Source organism: Plasmodium yoelii (genome assembly GCF_900002385.2).
Source record: "Plasmodium yoelii strain 17X genome assembly, chromosome: 10".
NCBI lineage: Eukaryota > Apicomplexa > Aconoidasida > Haemosporida > Plasmodiidae > Plasmodium > Plasmodium yoelii.
The window spans coordinates 1,981,737-2,004,722 of NC_036182.2; the positions used below are offsets into that span (position 1 = coordinate 1,981,737).

General features: G+C 20.4%; 7 protein-coding genes across 7 annotated transcripts; all 7 read left to right on the plus strand.

Annotated features, from left to right (window-relative positions):
* Positions 1-751: 751 nt before the first annotated feature.
* PY17X_1049401 (PIR protein) lies at positions 752-1,887 on the plus strand (the record flags this gene model as incomplete). Its single annotated transcript, XM_034637578.1, has 3 exons — positions 752-766; positions 899-1,711; positions 1,801-1,887. 3 exons carry the CDS (start codon positions 752-754, stop codon positions 1,885-1,887), a joined length of 915 nt encoding a protein of 304 aa, XP_034493527.1.
* A 2,360-nt stretch (positions 1,888-4,247) lies between these two features.
* On the plus strand, positions 4,248-5,430 carry PY17X_1049501 (PIR protein; the record flags this gene model as incomplete). The annotated part of the gene is made up of 3 exons (XM_034637579.1): positions 4,248-4,262; positions 4,400-5,260; positions 5,365-5,430. 3 exons carry the CDS (start codon positions 4,248-4,250, stop codon positions 5,428-5,430), a joined length of 942 nt encoding a protein of 313 aa, XP_034493528.1.
* A 2,310-nt stretch (positions 5,431-7,740) lies between these two features.
* PY17X_1049601 (PIR protein) lies at positions 7,741-8,770 on the plus strand (the record flags this gene model as incomplete). The annotated part of the gene is made up of 3 exons (XM_022956038.2): positions 7,741-7,755; positions 7,875-8,618; positions 8,705-8,770. The coding sequence occupies 3 exons, from the start codon at positions 7,741-7,743 to the stop codon at positions 8,768-8,770; spliced, it is 825 nt and encodes a 274-aa protein (XP_022810938.2).
* A 2,294-nt stretch (positions 8,771-11,064) lies between these two features.
* On the plus strand, positions 11,065-12,260 carry PY17X_1049701 (uncharacterized protein; the record flags this gene model as incomplete). Its single annotated transcript, XM_722385.2, has 3 exons — positions 11,065-11,079; positions 11,218-12,108; positions 12,198-12,260. The coding sequence occupies 3 exons, from the start codon at positions 11,065-11,067 to the stop codon at positions 12,258-12,260; spliced, it is 969 nt and encodes a 322-aa protein (XP_727478.2).
* A 2,436-nt stretch (positions 12,261-14,696) lies between these two features.
* Positions 14,697-15,719, plus strand: PY17X_1049801 (PIR protein; the record flags this gene model as incomplete). The annotated part of the gene is made up of 3 exons (XM_022957237.1): positions 14,697-14,711; positions 14,832-15,566; positions 15,654-15,719. The coding sequence occupies 3 exons, from the start codon at positions 14,697-14,699 to the stop codon at positions 15,717-15,719; spliced, it is 816 nt and encodes a 271-aa protein (XP_022811077.1).
* A 2,161-nt stretch (positions 15,720-17,880) lies between these two features.
* Positions 17,881-18,966, plus strand: PY17X_1049901 (PIR protein; the record flags this gene model as incomplete). The annotated part of the gene is made up of 3 exons (XM_034637580.1): positions 17,881-17,895; positions 18,032-18,796; positions 18,901-18,966. 3 exons carry the CDS (start codon positions 17,881-17,883, stop codon positions 18,964-18,966), a joined length of 846 nt encoding a protein of 281 aa, XP_034493529.1.
* A 2,600-nt stretch (positions 18,967-21,566) lies between these two features.
* Positions 21,567-22,674, plus strand: PY17X_1050001 (PIR protein; the record flags this gene model as incomplete). The annotated part of the gene is made up of 3 exons (XM_034637581.1): positions 21,567-21,581; positions 21,690-22,499; positions 22,588-22,674. The coding sequence occupies 3 exons, from the start codon at positions 21,567-21,569 to the stop codon at positions 22,672-22,674; spliced, it is 912 nt and encodes a 303-aa protein (XP_034493530.1).
* Positions 22,675-22,986: the final 312 nt, after the last annotated feature.

Consider the following 22,986-nt stretch of genomic DNA (forward strand, 5'->3'; position numbering starts at 1 on the left):
AAGATGTGCAAAATATATTATAAAATTATCTAATAATGTATATTTCTAAATTTAATTATATAAGAATAAAAATAAAGTTATTGGACTCATTAACATAGATTGTAAAGTTATCTATATTAAATAAAATAATATTAAAATTATGTATATGCAATTAAAAAAGGGAACAATGCAACATATTTTGTAAATGTTATAATTTTATAAAAATAAAAGCTATATAATATTAGAAACAATTATATAAATATTTAATATACTTAAAAAAATTACTATTTACATACTTTTAAGGATTATAGTAATAATATAATTTTTTATTTTTTAAATTTATACAGTATTAAGTTTTAGAAGGGCAATCATTAAAACATAAAAATAAATATATACCTTTTCTATGTTCAAACATACTTTAAATTGTTTATAAAATTATATCCATTTTTATAATAAAGTTATACATATGTTAGTAAGAATAGCATTTTTTGTATAAAATGCATCATATCTATATTTAATCAAAAATGTATTAAGCAGCCCTCTATTTAAGGTAATTTAGTTAATTATCATAAACATAAATGCAACTTTTCTTTAGTAATAATATTATTTTATTATTCTATATTAATTTATTTATTAAAAAGCTTATAATATATTTAACTACAGACATTTGTTATTTATAGGGTTAAAGTATTTGCGTCACATATTGGGAGCATTGTATATAAAATAGCATGATTTTACTCAATTTACAAATCAAAAATAATTTTCCATTATAATGAATGAGAAAGTGGTATATGCATTTTTTAATAATAATAATTTCCTTTACATTTTTTGATATTGTATTATATATATCATTAAACTTTATTTTATAAGAGTTTCATTAAAAAATATTTATATTATATTTTTTTAAATGTTTTCTTAGTGTAGAAATTTCTTTGCTATAAGGAACTCGATTTCCGATCAATTGAACAAAGATGGAAACTATCAACTTATTATTGAAAATAATTTAAATGGGTATTGTAGTGGTAATAAGTGTGAACATGAGCTCGAAAAAGTTAATGCTGGATGTTTATATTTGTTTGATGCATTTTTTAAGAATTCTTCTGTGTTCAATTATCATAATAACATCAATGTTGTTTATTACATTATGATATGGTTAAGTCATATGTTAAACCTAAAGGAAAATAATGAAAGCCACATCAGTGCTCTAAACCATTTTTATAATACATATATAAATAATGATAAATACAAAAATACTATAAATGATGTTACGGGGTATAATAGTTATAAGGATTTAATAGATAAAAAAAAATTGATGAATATGGATATCAAAATTATATCTAAATTTTATGATGCATTTAATACATTATGTATGTTGTATATTGAATTTGATGATAAAAGTCCAGATTGCAACAAATATTTGAAATATGCTGATGAATTTGATAAAAAATATAAAAAACTTAATAAAGATTCTAGTATTACTGGAAACGATTCATATAATCAACTATTGTGTACTTTATCAACTGATTATGATAATTTTAAAAAGAAATATAGTAATGTTCAAAGTTGCAAATCTTCACCCCTTCCAACGATAGAAAAATGTGTCCAAAGTTCTGAAGTAACTTCTGCACAAACATTTGAGGTTGCATCATCAAGTTCGACGATAGGAAACAAATTATTTATAGTTTTATCGATATTTGGTGCAATAGCATTTCTTTTAGGAATTTCTTATAAGGTAAATAATAAGGAATTTAAAAACTATTTGCATTAAATATATGCAAACGTTAACAAATAAATCATACGCTTATTAAAATTTTATATTAGTATTCATTATTTGGATTTCGGAAACGATTTCAAAAACAAAAATTAAGAGAAAAAATAAAAAATATAAAGAAGAGAATAAATCATTAATATATGATTCGAAGAGAGTGACTATTTCAGGAATAGTAATAATGGTTGATATATCTAAGAATCTATTTATTTAAAAATAATTTGTGATCAAAATATGTGAATAATTTTTATATAGTTTTTATGTTGTGGACCCCACATTCGGGTTAGGGCTAAGCATCATATTGTATATAATTTTTTATAATTTAAACACTAATTTAATATATGTATCATTCCGTATGTTTAATCAAAAGATGAAGTTAAAAAGTCAAAATATGCAACAAAAAGGGGAATAATCTACATGAAAGGGATCAATACCAAATTTCCCATAAAGTATAATATATACAATTGTGTGTTTATGCCGATTTAATATGATTAAAATAAAATGTCTATATTGCATATATTAATATATATATTGATTATATATGAAGTCCCATTATGCTTTATCATAATTGCCTATTATATAAGCCTTGATAACCCAGAACTATATTGAATTATGCATTTAATAATGTTTCTTTATTTTATGAAAATTTTATTTAGTAAAACTTATAACTTGTATCATATTTATTTTAATTTAAATCATATTATCCAACTGAACTGTAATAATAGATAAACATAAAATATAGATTTATAAATATCGATCGAGAATCGACAATGTAACATAATCTATAAAATATTATTATGCTTCTATCATTTTTTGTAATACATAAAAATTGAATTATATACAATATTTTTTAAGTTTTAATTGTAGTTACTATTCTCTTTTTGTATTTCCTTTGCATTCGTATTAAAATTAATTAATATTAACAGAACTAGCTATAAATGTTTTAATTTATTTATCATAAGGTATAATAATATATTAATTACTATAAATTTTTAAATTTTATAACTTTGAGGTATAAATAAATTATATTTTAAAATAATTAAAAAAATAAAATATAAGTGTATTAATAAAATTTAATGTTATATTTTATTCTAATAATTATAAATAATATGATATATAAAATTATTGTTATTATTATATGGCTATACATATAATCTAATAAAATACTCTACCAATAACTAATATTGGAATATTGTTTTAATGTGGGAACTTCATATAATTAAATATTAATATGAATTTTATCGAAAAGACACATAATAATACATATAAAGGGATAATTTTTATATATTTGTTAAAGATCCAATTTGGGATTTGTAATTTTATATCCTAAAAAACTGGATAAATAGAGAAAAGGATATAGACTTAATTAACGTTAAATGTCTTTCTATTATTCCATATTATCATTGTTTTGTCATAAAATTAATAAAATATAGAATTTTTAATAAATTATTTGATTGTATATACATTGATAACTATAGCAGTAGAATATATAGGGAAAAAATGAACAATACAGAATATTTAGCAAATATTTATTTAAATGTATATATTAAAATAGCAAATATATCTTATCTCTCTCCTCTTAAAGGACAATATAATAACCTAATCACGTATATTTTTATATTATACTTTAAAATTTACATCAGAGTTATTTATTTATTAATATTTAATATTTACTATGTATTATTTTAAAAACTATTTATATTTAAAGACTTATTTAATCTTATAAATATGGGTTCAGTGCTAATTTTTGTTTTAAGGAATGGAAAATATGCATAAAATAGTTTATAAAATTGCCCAATAAGATATACTTCTAAATTGAAGTATATAGGAATAAAAATAAAGTTATCGGACTCATTAAAATGGATTATTAATTTATCTATATTAATTACAAATATTATAAATTTACGTAATTTGCAAAGATAATGGAACATGCAACATAATTTGAAAATACTATAATTTTAGAAAAATCTATATTATATAATATAAGAAACAAATATATAGTATTTAATATATTTTAAAAAATAACTATTTATATACTTTTAAGACTATAGTAATAATGGATTTCTTAATTGTTTCGATTTTTTCAGTATATTATTTTTTGGGTGCCACTTATTAAAACAAAAGATATGACGTTGTTTATGTTCTACATTAAAGCATATGTATAAGATGATATGTTTTTAATTCATTATAATGTTACTTTAACTTTTATAATAATGCTCATATGAGTGTTATTAAGGATAAACATTTATGTAAAATTGTATTTACATATATATGGTAAAAAATGTATTAAACACCCTGCAAAATAAGGTAATTATCTAACTACAATAAATTATATATTGTTCCATATCATCTTTAAATTATTATTAAAAATGATAATAACATGCTTAACCACAGATAATTTTATATTAAAGTTCAATTATTTTGTCATTTATTAAGCGTAAAATATATAAAACAATATGATGTTACATAATTTACACATTATAAACAAAATAAAATTACAATGGATTATCTCCTGGTATATTCATTTTTTAATAAAATTTGTCTTTCTTTATATTTTTTGATGTTATATTACCTATAAAATTCATTAAATTTGATTTTACAAGAGTTTCATTAACATATATTTTTATTATACTTTTTTAAATGTTTTCTTAGTGTATGAGGTTTAGTACATTGAGAAACTATTTCCCCGATGAATTAAACGAATCTACAGAACGCAATTTTCATGATAATGGGCAAATTAGGAATTATTGCCCTGATGGAGGTTCAGGAGGCAAAAAAGAATGTAAGACTGATTTAGATAAAATAAAGGCTGGGTGTTTATGGTTGTTTGAGCAATTTTTTGTGAAAAGTAAAAAACAAGATATCAATATTGTTGAATACATTATGATGTGGTTAAGTAATATGCTAAGCATAAAAAATTTTGAGGAGTTTAAGAATATAAGTGAATTTTACAATAAACATATAGAAAATAATCCACATTATATTAAGTGTGATAATGATGGTAAAGATTGTAGTGATTCATTAAAAAAAATAACGGGATGTGCAAATTATAACGAAATCATAAATAAAAAAAAGGATTTGTTGAATATTAGTATTGAAAATATGTCTAAATTTTATGATGCATTTAAATTATTATGTAGCATGTATACTGAACTTAATGCAAATGACACAAAAAATAAGAAATATTTAGAAAATGCTAATGAATTTGTTAAAAAATATGATAAACTTAACGATCCTAATAATACTAAAGATAACACCTATTATCATATATTGTCTACATTATCAAATGATTATAACAATTTTAAAAATTATTGTAAAGACAATGAAGTTGATTGTAACGATATCCCATCAATTTCCCCGATAAAAACACAAAAAAATGGTGTACGAAGTTCTGCACATAACCATGTACAAAATTCTGAAGTTACACCATCAAGCCCATCAGTCGTAAGTAAATTAATTCCAGTTTTATCGATAATTGTTGCAATACCAATATTCTTGGGAATTTTTTATAAGGTAAATAATAAGGAATTAAAAAATATAATATTTATATATTATTTTCATTATATATATGCAAATGTTAACAAAAAAATATTACGCTTCTTAACATTTTATATTAGTATTCGTTATTTGGATTTCGGAAACGATCTCAAAAACAACATTTAAGAGAAAAGATAAAAAAATAAAGAAGAAAATGGATCCTTAATATGTGATTCGAAGAGTAGTGACCATTTTAGGAATAGTAATAATGATTTATGTATGTTAACAAACTGTCTATTCCAAAGTAATTTTTGATCATAATTTTTATATAGTTTTTATGTTGTGGGACCCATATTGGGGTTAGTGTTAAACATTAGATTGCATTTAGTTTTGTATAATTTGAAAATTAATTAAATATATATATCATTCCGTATGTTTAATCTCGAAATGGTGCCTAAATATGCAACCCAAAGGGGTACCACGATTAATATAAAAAGAGCCACATAACATTTTTTCATATGTTATAATATATATAATTAAGTTTTAATATTGATATTGGCTATATATGAATTAATATTATGCTATATCATAATTATTTATTATATATGACTTGTTAACCCATAGTTATATTGAATTATGCATATCATAATATATTTTTTTATTTGATGAAACATTTTATTTAGTAAAACTTATAATTTGTATCATATTTGTTTTAATTTAAATCATATTATCAAACTGAACTTAAATAATATATATTCATAAAATATAGATGCATGGGATATCGATCGGGAGTCGACAATACAACGTTATCTATAAAAGGCATTTTATGCATCTAATATTTTTAATAATACAATAAAAATATGGATAATAATAAAGATTACATTATAGGTATATGTATACTATCCTTTTAACTTTCGATTATATATAATATAATTTTATGCTAAAGTTTTAATTAATATTGATAGAAATCGTTCTATATACATTAATTTATTTACTATAAAGGTATAATATTAGATTAATCGTTATTCGTTTTTAAATTTTATATTTTCAGGTATAAATATATTACATTTAAAATAGTTAAGACAAAATATAAGTATATTAATAAAATTTCATGTTTTGTTCTAATAATTATAAATAATATGACAAAATAATGTTATTATTATATGCCTATACATATAAAATAATAAAATACTCTACGAATAACTTATATTAAACATTATTTTATTGTGGAAACTTCATATAATTAAATATTAATTTTATCGAAAAGACACATAACAATACATTATAAAGGTATCAATGCTATATATATGTTAAAGATTCAATTTGGGATATGTGGTTTAATATTCTAAAAATATGAATCAATGGTGAAAGGGTTAAAGACTCAATTCATGTTAAATGGTATTTTATTATTCACATTAGTGTTTAGTGAATAATCATTTTATAATCCAAAACAACATTACTGTATAATAGAATTAATAAAATATAGAATTTTTAATAAATTATTTGAATGATATACATTAACTATAATAGTAGAATATATAAGATAAAATTATGCATAATATTTAGCAAATATTTATATAAATATATATATTAAAGAGCTAATATATCTTATCTCTCTCCTATTAAAGGGTAAAATAATAATCTAATCAAACATAGTTTTCCATTATACTTTAAAATTTACATAATAGTTATTTATATGTTAATATTTAATATATACTAATTATGATTTTAAAAACAATATGATCTTAAAGACTTATTTAAGGTTATAAATATGGGTTCAGTACTAATTGTCGTTTTAAACCGTGGAAATTATGCGTAAAATATATTATAAAATTATCCAATAGAGAATACTTCTCAATTGGAATATGTAGGAATAAAAATAAAGTTATTTAACGCATTAAAATTATTTTTTAATTTATCTACATTCATTAAAAACAATATGAATTTATGTATTTTGCATAGAAATGGAACAATACAACTTATTTTGTAACTGTTATTTTAGAAAAGACTGTATTATATATTATAAGAAACAAGTATGTAAGTATTTAGTATATCTTATTAAATAATTATTTATATACTTTAAGGATTGTAATAATAATAACTTTCTTAAATTTATATATTTATGCATTATTTAAGTTTTAGGACGTTGTCTGTGTTCTATATTAAAGCATATGTATAAGTATGTATTTTTTAAATTCATTATAAAAGTATATTAATTTTTATAATAAAGTTATACCAAATGTTAGTAAGAATAGTATTTTTTGTATAAAATGCATCATATATACATATGGTAAAGTGTATAAGCAACCTTCTATTTAAGGTAATTTAGCTAAATGCCATAAAATAAATATAATATGATTTTAGTAATAATACTATATTATTATTTTATATGAAGTTAAAATTAAGAATAATATGTCTAACGAAAGATAACTGCTACGTAAAGAGATTAAGTAAATACAACATATATAAATAATATCACCCCCGTAATCTCCAAATTATAACAGAATTTCATTATAATGAATTCTAAAGTGGTATATATCCTTTTTCTTATATTATTCGTATGTTGTATTACTATAAATTATATTAATTTTAATTATAGTACCATTTATGTTAATACATTTTTTGTTTAATTCGTAAAATATATTCGTAGTGTGAATCAATTAATACGATCGATAAGTATTTTGATGATGATTCGAACAACCCGGGACAAAATAATCTTAGGAATTTATTAAATACGTTTTTCGCTGATAGTGAATGTTGTAATGATGAAGAAAATATTATCTATGGTTTTATAATGTTACTAAATATGATTGGTGAGGAATATATAGATAGTGATAAACTTGTTGAATACGCTATTTTATGGTTAAGTTATAAACTAAATCAAAAAAAAGAAAATGGAACGATCATATTAAACGATTTTCTTACTGAACATATAATAACAAATAGTTGCTATATTAAGCATATAGATGGTGATAGTGATAGTGATAATAATATTAATAAGGGTGCTATAGAAAAAAAAATAAGATCGATGGATATTGATATTAAAGATATATCTAATTTTTATGATGCATTTAAATCATTATGTAACATGTATAGTGAAGTTGATATAGACAACTACCAATGCAAGACATGTTTAGAAAGTGCTGGAGAATTGTTTGAAAAATATGAAAAACTTAAAAATGCTTTAGATATTAATAAAGGAAGTTCTTATTATAAACTATTGTCTAGTTTATCAAAAGATTATAAAGAATTTGAAAGTAATTATAAAACTTTTAGGTGTGGAAATAGCTTACCACTTGTAGCTTGTCCACGAAGTTCAGTAACAAAAAATATACTAATTACAATTGGAATTATATTTGTTGCAGCATCAATTTTATTGGGAGTTTCTTATAAGGTAAATAATAAGGAATTTAAAAATTATTTTCATTAAATATATGCAAAGGTTATCAAAAAACATATTTTATTAACATTTTATATTAGTATTCGTTATTTGGATTTCGGAAACGATCTCAAAAACAACATTTAAGAGAAAAGCTAAAAAAATAAAGAAGAAACTGATCATTAATATATTATTCGAAGAGTAGTGATTATTCCAGGAATAGTAATAATGATTGATATATTTTAAGAATTGTCTATTTCGAAGTAATTTTTGCATAATTTTTATATAGTTTTTATATGTGGAACCCATATTCGGGTTAGGGCTAAGTATTATATTGTAATTTAATTTTTTACAATTTGAACACTAATTTAATATATGTATCATCCCATATGTTTAATCAAGAGATGATTTTCAAATATTCAACCCAAATGTGGATAAGCTAATATAAATGGGGTTGTATAACATTTCTTCATAAGTTATAATATATATAATTAAGTGTTAATATATATTTAATATGATTTAAGTAAAATAATTATATTACATATATTAATTCATATTATGCTATATCATAATTGCCTATATAAAAGTTAATATGTGGTTATATTGAATTATGCATATCATAATATGTATCTTTATTTAATGAAAATTTTATTTAGTAAAACATATTATTTGCATCATATTTATTTTAATTTAAATGTATTTTTATAAGCGAACAGTATAATAATTTTATTATCAGAGTATAATTATAATTCGATTCATTTCGAACAATTGCCTACATTATAATATACCTTCATATTAATGATTATATTTTTAATGTTAATTAAGCATATTACCAATATATAATAGATATTCATAAAATATAGATACATGCAATATCGATCGAGAATCGAAAATATAACATAATCTATAAATTATTGTTATGCTTCTAACATTTTTTGAAGTTGTAATTGTAGTTACTATTATCTTCTTGTATTAATAGAAGTTGCTTCATACCCTTTAATTTATTTATTATAAAGGAAGAACATTATATTAATTACTATTAATTTTTAAACTTTATATTTTGAGGTATAAATATATTATATTTTAAAATAGTTAAAAAATAAAATATAAGTATATTAATAAAGTTTAATATTATAGATATGATGCATTATTATATGTCTATACATATAATCTAGAAATTACTAATAGTTAATATTAAATTATTTTTTTAGTGTGAAACCTTTATATAATTAAATATTAATTTTATCGAAAAGACATAATAATACATTATATATTTGTTAATTATTCAATTTGGAAATTGTAGTTGTATATTCTAAAAATATGGATTAATGGAGAAATTGTTAAATATTTAATTAATATTAAATATCATTTTATTATTCAATATTATATTATTATTGTTTTTTGTAGAATTAATAAAATATAGAATTTTTAATAAATTATTTGAATGTATATACATTGATAACTATAACAATAGAATATATAAGATAAAATGAATTATGTAGAACATTTAGTGAATATTTATCTAAATTTATATATTAAAATAGCAATATATCTTATCTCTCTCCTCTTAAAGGTAATATAACAACCTAATTAAACATAGGTTTCTATTATACTTTAAAATATCATCAGTAGGTATATATGTTTAATATTAACTGAGCATTATTTTAAAATAATATGCATTCAAAGACTTATTTAAGCTTATAAGTACGGTTTCAGTGCAAATTGTTTTAAAGAATGGAAAATATGGCAAAATATATTATAAAAATACCCAATAAGGTATATTGGAATAAAAATAAAGTTATTGAGCACATTAAAATGAATTTTGAATTTATCTATATTCATTAAAAACAATATAAATTTATTAATTTTCATAGAAAATGTAGCATGTAACTTAATTCGAAAATACTATAATTTTAATAAAACAGTGGTTTATTGTATTAGAAACAAGTATGTAAATATTTAATATATTTAAAAAAATGACTATTTATATACTTTAAGGATTATAGTAACAATATAATTTTTAATTTTTTGATTTATACAGTATTTAAATTTTTGAAAGACAAGTATTAAAACATAAGATATCAATATATTCCTTTTCTATGTTCAAACGTGCTTTAAATTCATTATAAAAGTATATTCATTTTTATAATAAAGTTATACCATATTTTATTAATAATGGCCTTTTTTATATAAAATGCATCATATATTTAATCAAAAGTTTATTAAGCATCCATCTATTTAAGGTAATTTAGCTAATTATCATAAATAAAATGTAATGTTTCTTTGTAATAATATTATTTTATTATTCTATATTAATTTCATTATTGAAAAACTTATATATTTAACTACAGATAGCTGTTATATATATGGTTAAAGTATTAGCGTCACATATTTGGTACAGTATATATAAAAACAGTATGATTTTATTTAATTTACAAACCAAAAATAAAATCCCATTATAATGAATAAGCAAATGGTATATGCATTTTTTTAAAAATAATAGTTTCCTTTACATTTTTTTATATTGTATTAAATATAAATATCATTAAACTTTATTTTAATAAAATTTTTAATAATTCGCGTTTTTTTTAATTGTTTTTAAATGTTTTTTTAGTGTGAAAAGTTCCAGGAGGTAAGGAGCTCGCTTCCCGATCAATTGAACAGTAGTGGATATTATCAATTTAAAGATGAAGATTTTTTAAATAAGTATTGTGATAGTAATCAATGTCAAAGTGATTACGATAGAATAAGTGCTGGATGTTTATATTTGTTGGATCAATTATATAGCGATTCTGGTGTGTTACCCTCTCCAAAAGATAGTAACCCCTATATTGTTGATTACATTTTGATATGGTTAAGTTATATGTTAAACCTGCCCAATAGTAAAGAAGAAGACAATATAAAGGTTTTTTATAGTTCACACATAAATAGCTGTGACAAGTATAAGACAGAAATAAGCGAATTAAAGTATCGTGATAATGATTATGATAATTATAAGGGTCTTATAGATAAAAGAAAGGAATTTTTGTATATGGATAATAATATTGTACCTAAATTTTATGAAGCATTTAAATCATTATGTAACTTGTATAATGAACTTGATTATGAAACAAAAAATTGCGAGAATTATTTGGAAGGTGATAATGAATTTGATAAAAAATATAAAGAACTTAAAGATTATGATATTACTAATAGCAGTCCATATAAAGAAATGTTGTCCACTTTATCAACTGATTATGATGATTTTAAAAAGGAATGTAAAGATATTTCATCCTCTACATCGAAAGAATCAGAACAAAGTCCTGGACGAATTCATGGACAAACTCCTGTAGATAGTTCTGGAGAAGATGCAGATAATTTAGTAAAATTGTTTGCACAAGATTCTGAATCGAGTTTTGGACAAATTTCTGAAGTTACATCATCAAGTTCATCGATAGTAAGCAAATTAATTCCAGTTTTATTGATATTTGGTGCAATACCAATTTTTTTGGGAATTTCTTATAAGGTAAATAATAAGGAATTAAAAAAATATTTTCATTATATATATGTAAACGTTAACAAAAAAATCATACGTTTCTTAACATTTTATATTAGTATTCATTATTTGGATTTCGGAAAAGAGTTCAAAAACATTTAAGAAAAAAGTTAAAAAAATAAAGAAGAAAACTTATCATTAATAAATTATTCTGAATATGACGATTGATTTATTTTAAGAAAGTGTCTATTTCGAAGTAATTTTTGATCATAGTTTTTATATTGTTTTTATGTGGTGGGTTAGGGTTGTGTATGTGGAACCCATATTGGGGTTAGGATTAAGTATTATATTGTATTAATTTTGTACAATTTGAACACTAATTAATTATATATCCCTGTATGTTTAATCACTAGATGATTTTCAAAATATGTACCCCCCAAATGGGTACTGCCATTAATATGAAAGGGGTTACATAACATATTTAAAGTTATAATATATATAATTGAGTGTTTATGTCGATTTAATATGAATAAAAAAAATGTCTATATTGCATATATTAATTCATATTATGATATATCATAATTATTTATTATATAAGCTTGTTAATCACAACTATATTGAATTATGCATAACACAATATGTTTCTTTATTGATAAAACATTTTATTTAGTAAAACTTATTATTTGTATCATTTGTTTTAATTTAAATCATATTTTGATAACCGAACAGTATAATAATATTATATATCAGAGTATAAATTATATTGGATTCATTTGGAACAATTATCTACATTATAATATATCTACAGATGAATGGGAATATTTTTATTGTTAATTAAACTTATTACCAATATATAATAGGTAGTCATAAAATATAGATGCATGTAATATCGATCGAGACTCGACAATGTAACATTGTCTATAAAATATTACTATGCTTCTACATTTTTAGTAATACATAAAAAATTGAACTATATATAATATTTTTTTAAGTTTTAATTGTAGTTACTATTATCTTTTTGTATTTTACATTTGATTAAAATTAGTAATAATAAAAGTTGTTTTATGCTCCTTAATTTATTGCCATAAGGTATAATAATAGATTGATCACTATTCATTTTTAAACTTTATATTTTGAGGTATAAATAAATAATATTTTAAAAGATTTAAAAAATAGAATATAAGTATATTAATAAAATTTCGAATTATATTTTGTTATAATAATTATAAATAATATGATAGATATAATACGTTATTATAATATGCCTATACATATAATTTAATAAAATACTCTATCAATAATTAATATTGAAATATTGTTTTATTGTGGAACCTTCATATAATTAAGTATTAATTTTATCGAAAAGACACATAATAATGCATTATAAAGGTATCAATGATTATATTTTTGTTAAAGATTCAATTTGGGAAATGTGATTTTATATTATAAAAATTTGGATCCATGGAGAAAATTATAACGACTTAATTCATGTTAAATGTCATTTTATTATTCCATATTAACTCTTATTATATTATTAGTTTTTATTGAATAATCATTTTTTAATCTAAAACAATACATTACCATATAATTAATAAAATATAGAATTTTTAATAAATTATTTGAATGTATATACATTGATAACTATAACAATAAAATATATAAGATAAAAATGAACAATTCAGAATATTTAGTAAATATTTATTTAAATTTATATATTAAAAGAGCAATATATCTTATCTCTCTCCTCTTAAAGGTAATATAACAACCTAATTAAACATAGTTTTCTATTATACTTTAAAATATGCATCAATACTTATTTATATGTTAATATTTAATATTTACTATGTATTATTTTAAAAATAATATACATTCAAAGGCTTATTTAAGCTTATAAATACTGGTTCAGTGCTAATTGTTGTTTTAGAGAGTGGAAATTATGCGTAAAAAATATTATAAAATTACCCAATAGAGAATACTTCTAAATTGGAACATGTAGAAATAAATATAAAGTTATTTAACGCATTAAAATTATTTTTTAATTTATCTATATTAAATAAAAATAATATAAATTTATATAATTTGTATAGAAAATGGAGCATGTAACTAAATTTGAAAATGCTATTATTTTAGAAAAAACTATAATATATATTAAAAGAAATAAGTATATACTTTAAAGATTCTAATAATAACTTTCTTAATTTTTTATATTTGTACAGTATTTGAGTTTTATGACGTTGTTTGTGTTTTATATTAAAGCATATGTATAAATATATATTTTTTAAATTCATTATAAAAGTATATTAATTTTTATAATAAAGTTATACCAAATGTTAGTAAGAATAGTATTTTTTCTATAAAATGCATCATATATACATATGGAAAAGTGTGTAAGCAACCCTCTATTTAAGATAATTTAGCTAAATGTCATAAAATATGTATAATATTTTAGTAATACTAATGTATTATTATTTTATATGAAGTTAAAATTAAGAATAATATGTCTAACGAAAGATAACTGCTATGTAAAGATCTTGAGTAGATATACCATATATTCTATGCAATATATATAAACAATATCACCCCGCATAATCTCCAAATTATAACGGAATTTCATTATAATGGCTTCTAAAGTGGTATATATTCTTTTTCTTATATTATTCGTATGTTGTATTACTATAAATTATATTAATTTTAATTATAGTACCATTTATGTTAATACATTTTTTTGTTTAATTCGTAAAATATATTCGTAGTGTGAATCAATTAATGAGATCGATGAATATTTTGATGACGATCCGAACAAATCAGAAGAAAATATTTATGAGAATTTATTAAATGCGTATTTTCCTAATAATAAATGTAGTATCGATGAAGAAAAGATTGTCACTGGTTTTATAATATTACTAAAAATGCTTGATGAGGAAAGTTTCGAAAGTGATCAAATTGTTGAATACGCTAGTTTATGGTTAAGTCATAAACTAAATCAAAAAACACATAATGGAACCACCAAATTATACGATTTTTATACTAACCATATAGAAACAAATAATTGTTATAAGGGGAATATATCTACTGATAGTGGTGAGCATATTAATACGGGTGTTATAGAAGAAAAAATAAGATCGATGAATATGGATATTAAAGATATATCTAATTTTTATGATGCATTTAAGTCATTATGTAACATGTATAGTGAACGTGATGTAATCACCGAATGCAAGACATGTTTAGAAAATGCTGGAGAATTTTTTGAAAAATGTGAAATAGTTAAAAATGTTTTTGATATTACTAAAGGAAGTTCTTATTTACAACTATGGATAAGTTTATCAAATGATTATAAAGAATTTGAAAGTAATTATAATACTAATTGGTGTGGTAATGTCCCATCAGTTATAGCTTGTCCACGAAATTCAATCATAAAAAATACACTAATTACAATTGCAATTATATTTGTTGCAGCATCAATTTTATTGGGAATTTCTTATAAGGTAAATAATAAGGAATTTAAAAATTATTTTGATTATATATGCAAATTTTAATAAATAAATCATTTACTTCTTAACATTTTATATTAGTATTCGTTATTTGGATTTCGGAAACGATCTCAAAAACAACATTTAAGAGAAAAGCTAAAAAAATAAAGAAGAAACTGATCATTAATATATTATTCGAAGATTAGTGATTATTCCAGGAATACTAATAATGGTTGATATATTTTAAGAAATTGTCTATTTCGAAGTAATTTTTGCATAATTTTTATATAGTTTTTATGTTGTGGAACCCATAATGGGGTTAGGGCTAAGTATTATATTTTTATTTAATTTTTTATAATTCGAACACTAATTAAATATACGTATCATTCCGTATGTTTAATCACAAGATGATGTTCAAAATATATACCTCCAAAATGGGTACTGCCATTATTATGAAAGGAGTTACATAATATATTTATAAGTTATAATATATATAATTGAGTATTCATGTCGATTTAATATGATTAAAATAAAATGTCTATATTGCATATATTAATATAGATATTTGATATATCATAATTGTCAATTATATAAAACATGTTAATCTGTGATTATATTGAATTATGTATAACATAATATGTTTCTTTATTTAATGAAAATTTTATTTAGTAAAACGTATTATTTGCATCATATTTATTTTAATTTAAATCATGTTATTCAACTGAACTGTAATAATAGATAAACATAAAATATAGATTCATAAATATCGATCGAGAATCGACAATATAACATAATCTATAAATTATTGTTATGTTTCTAACATTTTTTGAAGTTGTAATTGTAGTTAATATTATCTTCTTGTATTAATAGAAGTTGCTTCATACGCTTTAATTTATTTATAATAAAGGTATAATAGTAGATTAATCACTATTAATTTTTAAACTTTAAATTTTGAGGTATAAATATATTATATTTTAAAATAGTTAAAAAATAAAATATAAATATATTAATAAAGTTTAATATTATAGATATGATGCATTATTATATGCCTATACATATAATCTAGAAATTACAAATAGTTAATATCAAAATATTGTTTTATTGTAAAACCTTCATATAATTAAATATTAATTTTATCGAAAAGACATAATAATACATTATATATTTGTTAATTATTCAATTTGGAATTTGTAGTTTTATATTCTAAAAATATGGATTAATGGAGAAAGGGTTAAATACTTAATTAATATTAAATATCATTTTATTATTCAATATTATATTATTATTGTTTTTTGTAGAATTAATAAAATATAGAATTTTTAACAAATTATTTGAATGTATATACATTGATAACTAAACAAATAAAATATATAAGATAAAAATGAATTATGTAGAACATTTAGCAAATATTTATTTAAATTAATATATTAAAATAGCAATATATCTTATCTCTCTCCTCTTAAAGGTAATATAACAACCTAATTAAACATAGTTTTCTATTATACTTTAAAATATTATTAATATATATTTATATGTTAATATTTACTGAGCATTATTTTAAAAATAACATACATTCAAAGATTTATTTAAGCTTATAAGTACGGGCTCAGTGCTAATTGTTTTAAAGAATGGAAAAGATGGCAAAATATATTATAAAATTATCCAATAAGGTATATTGGAATAAAAATAAAGCTATTGAGCACATTAAAATGAATTTTGAATTTATCTACATTCATTAAAAACAATATAAATTTATATAATTGCATAGAAAGGAAACAATGCAACTTAATTTGAAAATACTATAAGTTTAATAAAGCATTGTATATAGTATTAGAAGCAAATATATAAAAGTTTAATATATTTTAAGGATTATAGTAATAATATAATTTTTAATTTTTTATATTTATACAGTATTTAAGTTTTTGAAGGACAATCATTAAAACATAATATATAAATATATTCCTTTTCTATGTTTAAAAATACTTTAAATTCTTTATAGAAGGATATTCATTTTTATAATAAAGTTATACCATATTTTATTAATAATAGTCTTTTTGTATAAAATGCATCATATATTTAATCAAAAGTGTATTAAAAAACCCTCTATTTAAGGTTATTTAGCTAATTGTCATAAAATAAGTATAATATGATTTTAGTAATACTACTATTTTATTATTCTATATTAATTTAATTATTAAAAAGTTATAATATATTTAACTACAGACAGTTATATATAGGGTTAAAGTATTTGCGTCTCATATTTGATACAGTGTATATAAAATAGCATGATTCTACTCAATTTACAAATCAAAAATAAAATCCCATTATAATGAATGAAAGTGTGGTATATGCATTTTTTAATAATAATAGTTTCCTTTACATTTTTTGATATTGCATTACATATAAATATCATTAAACTTTATTTTAATAAAACTTTTAATAATTCGCGTTTTATTAATTGTTTTTAACTGCTTTCTTAGTGTAAAACGTTCGCTCCTTTAAGGAACGTGATTTCCAATTCGGACAAGGGTGTAAGCTATCAATTTACACATAATGAAGATTACAAAGTTCACTGTACTAATGGAAATTGTGATAATGATACCGATAAAGTTAATGCTAGATGTTTATATATTTTTGATGCATTCTTTAAGAATAAGTCTGCGTTTGAAACAGAGGCAAATGGAAACATCTATATTGTTCAATACATTTTGATATGGTTAAGTTATGTGTTAAGCCTGATCGAAAGTGAAGAAAATGGCAGTCTAAATGAATTTTATAATAAATATATAGAAAATGGCGAGAGCTATAAAAAGGAAATAAACGATGTTACTACTTATAAAAATTATAGGGATCTTATAGATAGAAATAATTATATTTTAAGTATGGATAAGAGCATCATATCTAAATTATATGATGCATTTAGTACATTATGTGACATATATATTGAGGTTGATACAAGCAACTCAAATTGCGAGAAATCTTCTGAAAAAGTTAATCAATTTGTTGAAACATATAAAAAAATTATCATAGATCATAACATTGGTGAAAATATCCGCTATTTTTATGTATTGATTAATTTATTAACTGATTATGACAATTTAAAAAAAAATTGTGATATTTTCCCACCCACTCCAGACATAAAAAAAATAATTTCTGAAGCTACATCAAGTTCGATAACAAGCAAATTAATTCCAATTTTATCGATATTAGTTGCAATACCAATTTTCTTGGGAATTGCTTATAAGGTAAATAATAAGGAATTAAAAATATTACATTTAAATATTATTTTCATTAAATATATGGAAAAATTAACAAAAAAATCAAACTTTTCTTAAAATTTTTATATTAGTATTCGTTATTTGGATTTCGGAAACGAGGTCAAAAACAACATTTAAGAGAAAAGCTAAAAAAATAAAGAAGAAAATGGATCATTAATATGTGATTCGAAGAGCATTGGTTATTCCAGGAATAGTAATAATGGTTGATATATTTTAAGAAACTGTCTATTGGGGAGTAATTTTTGATCATAGTTTTTATATTGTTTTTAAGTTATAGGGTCAGGGTTATGTTTATGAAACCCATATTCGGGTTAGGGCTAAGTATTATATCTTTATTTAATTTTTTATAATTTAAACACTAATTTAATATATGTATCATTCCGTATGTTTAATCACATATAAAGTCTAGATATGCAACCAAAAAGTGGATATAACCATTAATGTGGAAGGGGTTACATAACATATTTTATAAGTTATAATATATATAATTGAGTGTTCATATGGATTTAATATGATTAAAAAAAAATGTCTATATTGCATATATTAATTCGTATTATTCAACATCATAATTGTCTATTATATAAAATTTGTTAATCAGTGATTATATCGAATATTTCATAACGCAATGTTTCTTATTTGATGAAAATTTTATTTAGTAAAACTTATTATTTGTATCATATTTATTTTAATTTAAATCATGTTATCCAACTGAACAGTAATAGATAATCATAAAATATAGATGCATGGAATATCGATCAAGAATCGACAATATAACATTGTCTATAAAATATTATTACGCTTCAACATTTTTTAAGTTTTAATTGTATTTACTATTATCTTCTTGTATTAATAGAAGTTTATTTATACCCTTTAATTTATCATAAAGGTATAACATTATATTAATCACTATTAATTTGTAAACTTTATAGTTTTGAGGTATAAATAATTATATTTTAAAATAGTTAAAAAATAAAATATAAGTATATAATAAAATTTAATGTTATAGTTTGTCATAATACTTATAAACAACCTGATATATAAAATTAACGTTATTGTTATAATATATATATAATATTGTATAAATGACTAAAACTGAAATATGTTAAATTTGTGAAACATATACAATTACATATTAATGCGAAGTATAATGGTATGTAATAATTAATTTAATTTGAATTAATAATATTTTTATTAGGTTATTGTATATATACAAATTCACAAATATATTGTTATTGCGAAATAATATATATTTTAAAATATTTATTTAAAACTATGAAACAAGGAAAAATAATAATTGGATTAAAGTATTCTTCTTGAGTGAATTAATTATTTCGTTGTACTATACAGTGATATAGCAGTAACAATAATAATAGTAATAACAATAGATAAAGTATTAAATACGAACAAATCATTAAATTCATTTGATTTTAATACGTTGATATATATTAATTATATATATTATTAAAGGTATGATAAAATTAAAATTGTATGCACAAAACATCAAATGAAATAATAGAATTTCAACTTAGTATTTTGTTAATGTGCTAATATTAGAATTAACAATACCAAGAAAAATAATATTAATAAATTTATAGTTTTTCATCATAGAACTAAATATAGTTTATTATAAAATATAAAAGCAAACTATATATTTAGAAAAGTAATAATTCTAAGTTATTTTTAATGTATACATTAATTGAAAGTTTTAAAGGTAGAAAATATAATTAAACTATGTATAATAGGTAAATTTTATATGACTACATCCTTGTCTTAAAAAAACATACTTCCCTTATCTCTCCCCTCAAAGTGCAATATACCAATCTAATAGATATAGTTTTCTATTATAATTTAAAATTTGTATCAATACTTATTTATGTATTATATATTTAATATTTACTAAGTATTATTTTAAAAGTAATATACATTCAAAGACTTATTTAAGCTTATAAATACGGGACCAGTTCTAATTGTCGTTTTAAACCGTGAGAAAGATGTGCAAAATATATTATAAAATTATATAATAAGATATATTTCTAAATTTAATTATATAAGAATAAAAATAAAGTTATTGGACTCGTTAACATAGATTGTAAAGTTATCTATATTAAATAAAATAATATTAAAATTATGTATATGCAATTAAAAAAAGAACAATGCAACTTATTTTATAAATGTTATAATTTTATAAAAATAAAAGCTATATAATATTAGAAACAATTATATAAGTATTTAATATATCTTTAAAAATCACTATTTATATACTTTTAAGGATTATAATAATATAATTTTTTATTTTTTAAATTTATACAGTATTTAAGCTTTATAATTGAAATCATTAAAACATAAAATATAAATATATTCCTTTTATATGTTCAAACATACTTTAAATTCATTATAAAAGTATATTAATTTTTATAATAAAGTTATACCAGATGTTAGTAAGAATAGCATTTTTTTTATAGAATGCATCGTATTTATATTTAACTAAAATGTATTAATCAACCCTCTATTTAAGGTAATTTAAATAATTGTCACAAAAAGAAATAAAACGTTCCTTTAGTAATAATATTATATTATTATTCTATATTAATTTAATTATTGAAAAACTTATAATATATTTAACTACAAACAGTTGTTATATATAGGACCAAAGTATTTGTGTCACATATTGGGGGGAGTGTATATAAAACAGCATTATTTTACTCAATTTACAAATCAAAAATAAAATTCTATCACAATGAATAAGCAAGTGGTATATGCATTTTTGATATTGTATTATATTTAAATATCATTAAACTTTATTTTAATAAAATGTTCAATAATATACATTTCTAATATTTGTTTTTAAATGTTTTCTTAGTGTGAAAAGTTCGAAAATCTATGGGATAAATTTCCTGATAAATTGGATAAAGGAAAATATGTATTTAAAGAAAATAATTTTTTAGATAGTTATTGTGATGGTAAGGGTTGTGATACTGATCTCGAAAAAATTAATGGTGGATGTTTATATCTTTTTAATCAAATATTTGGGACTTCTGAATTGTTTAAGTCTGTTGCAAATAATAACATCAATATTGTTGAGTACATTATGATATGGTTAACTTATATGTTAAACTTAAAACCAAAAGGAACTATAACCAATCTACAATTTTTTTATAATACAACTATAGATAATGATAGATATCAAAAGATTATAACTGATGTTACAGAGTATAGCAATTATAAGTATCTTATAGATCAAAAAAAATATATTTTGAATATGAATAGTAATATTATATCTAATTTTTATGAAGCATTTAAATTATTATGTGAAATGTATGCTGAATTTTATGATAATGCACCATATTGCGCAAAAAGTTCGGAAAATGCTAATAAATTTGTTAAAAAATATAGAGAAATGAGTGAAAATTCTGATATTACTAGTAATGATTCCTATAAACAACTATTGTCTACTTTATCAAAAGATTATGATAATTTTAAGAATAAATATAATAATAATCAATGTTTCAAATCTTCACCTCTTCCAACGATAGAAACAACAGAAAATTCTGCACACAAAATTGTACAAAGTTCTGAAGATACATTATCAAGTTCATCGGTAACAAACAAATTATTTACAGTTTTATCGATATTTGGTGTAATAGCATTTCTTTTAGGAATTTCTTACAAGGTAAATAATAAGGAATTATAAATTATTTTCATTATATATATGCAAACATTAACAAAAAAATCATATGTTTCTTAACATTTTATATTAGTATTCGTTATTTGGATTTCAGAAACGATTTCAAAAACAAAAATTAAGAGAAAAAATAAAAAATATAAAGAAGAAAATAAATCATTAATATATGATTCGAAGAGAGTGACTATTTTAGTAAAGTAATAATTATTTATATATTTTAAGAAACTGTCTATTTGGAAGTAATTTTTGGTCACGATTTTTGCATAATTTTTATATAGTTTTTATGTTATGGAGCCCATATCGGGGTTAGTCTAAGTATTATATTGCATTTAATTTTTTATAATTTAAACACTAATTAAATATATGTACCATTTCCGTATGTTTAATCAAAGATGAAATTCAAAAGTCCAAATATGCAGCCAAAAGGGAATAATATAATATGAAAGAGGCCACATACCATATTTCCCATAAAGTA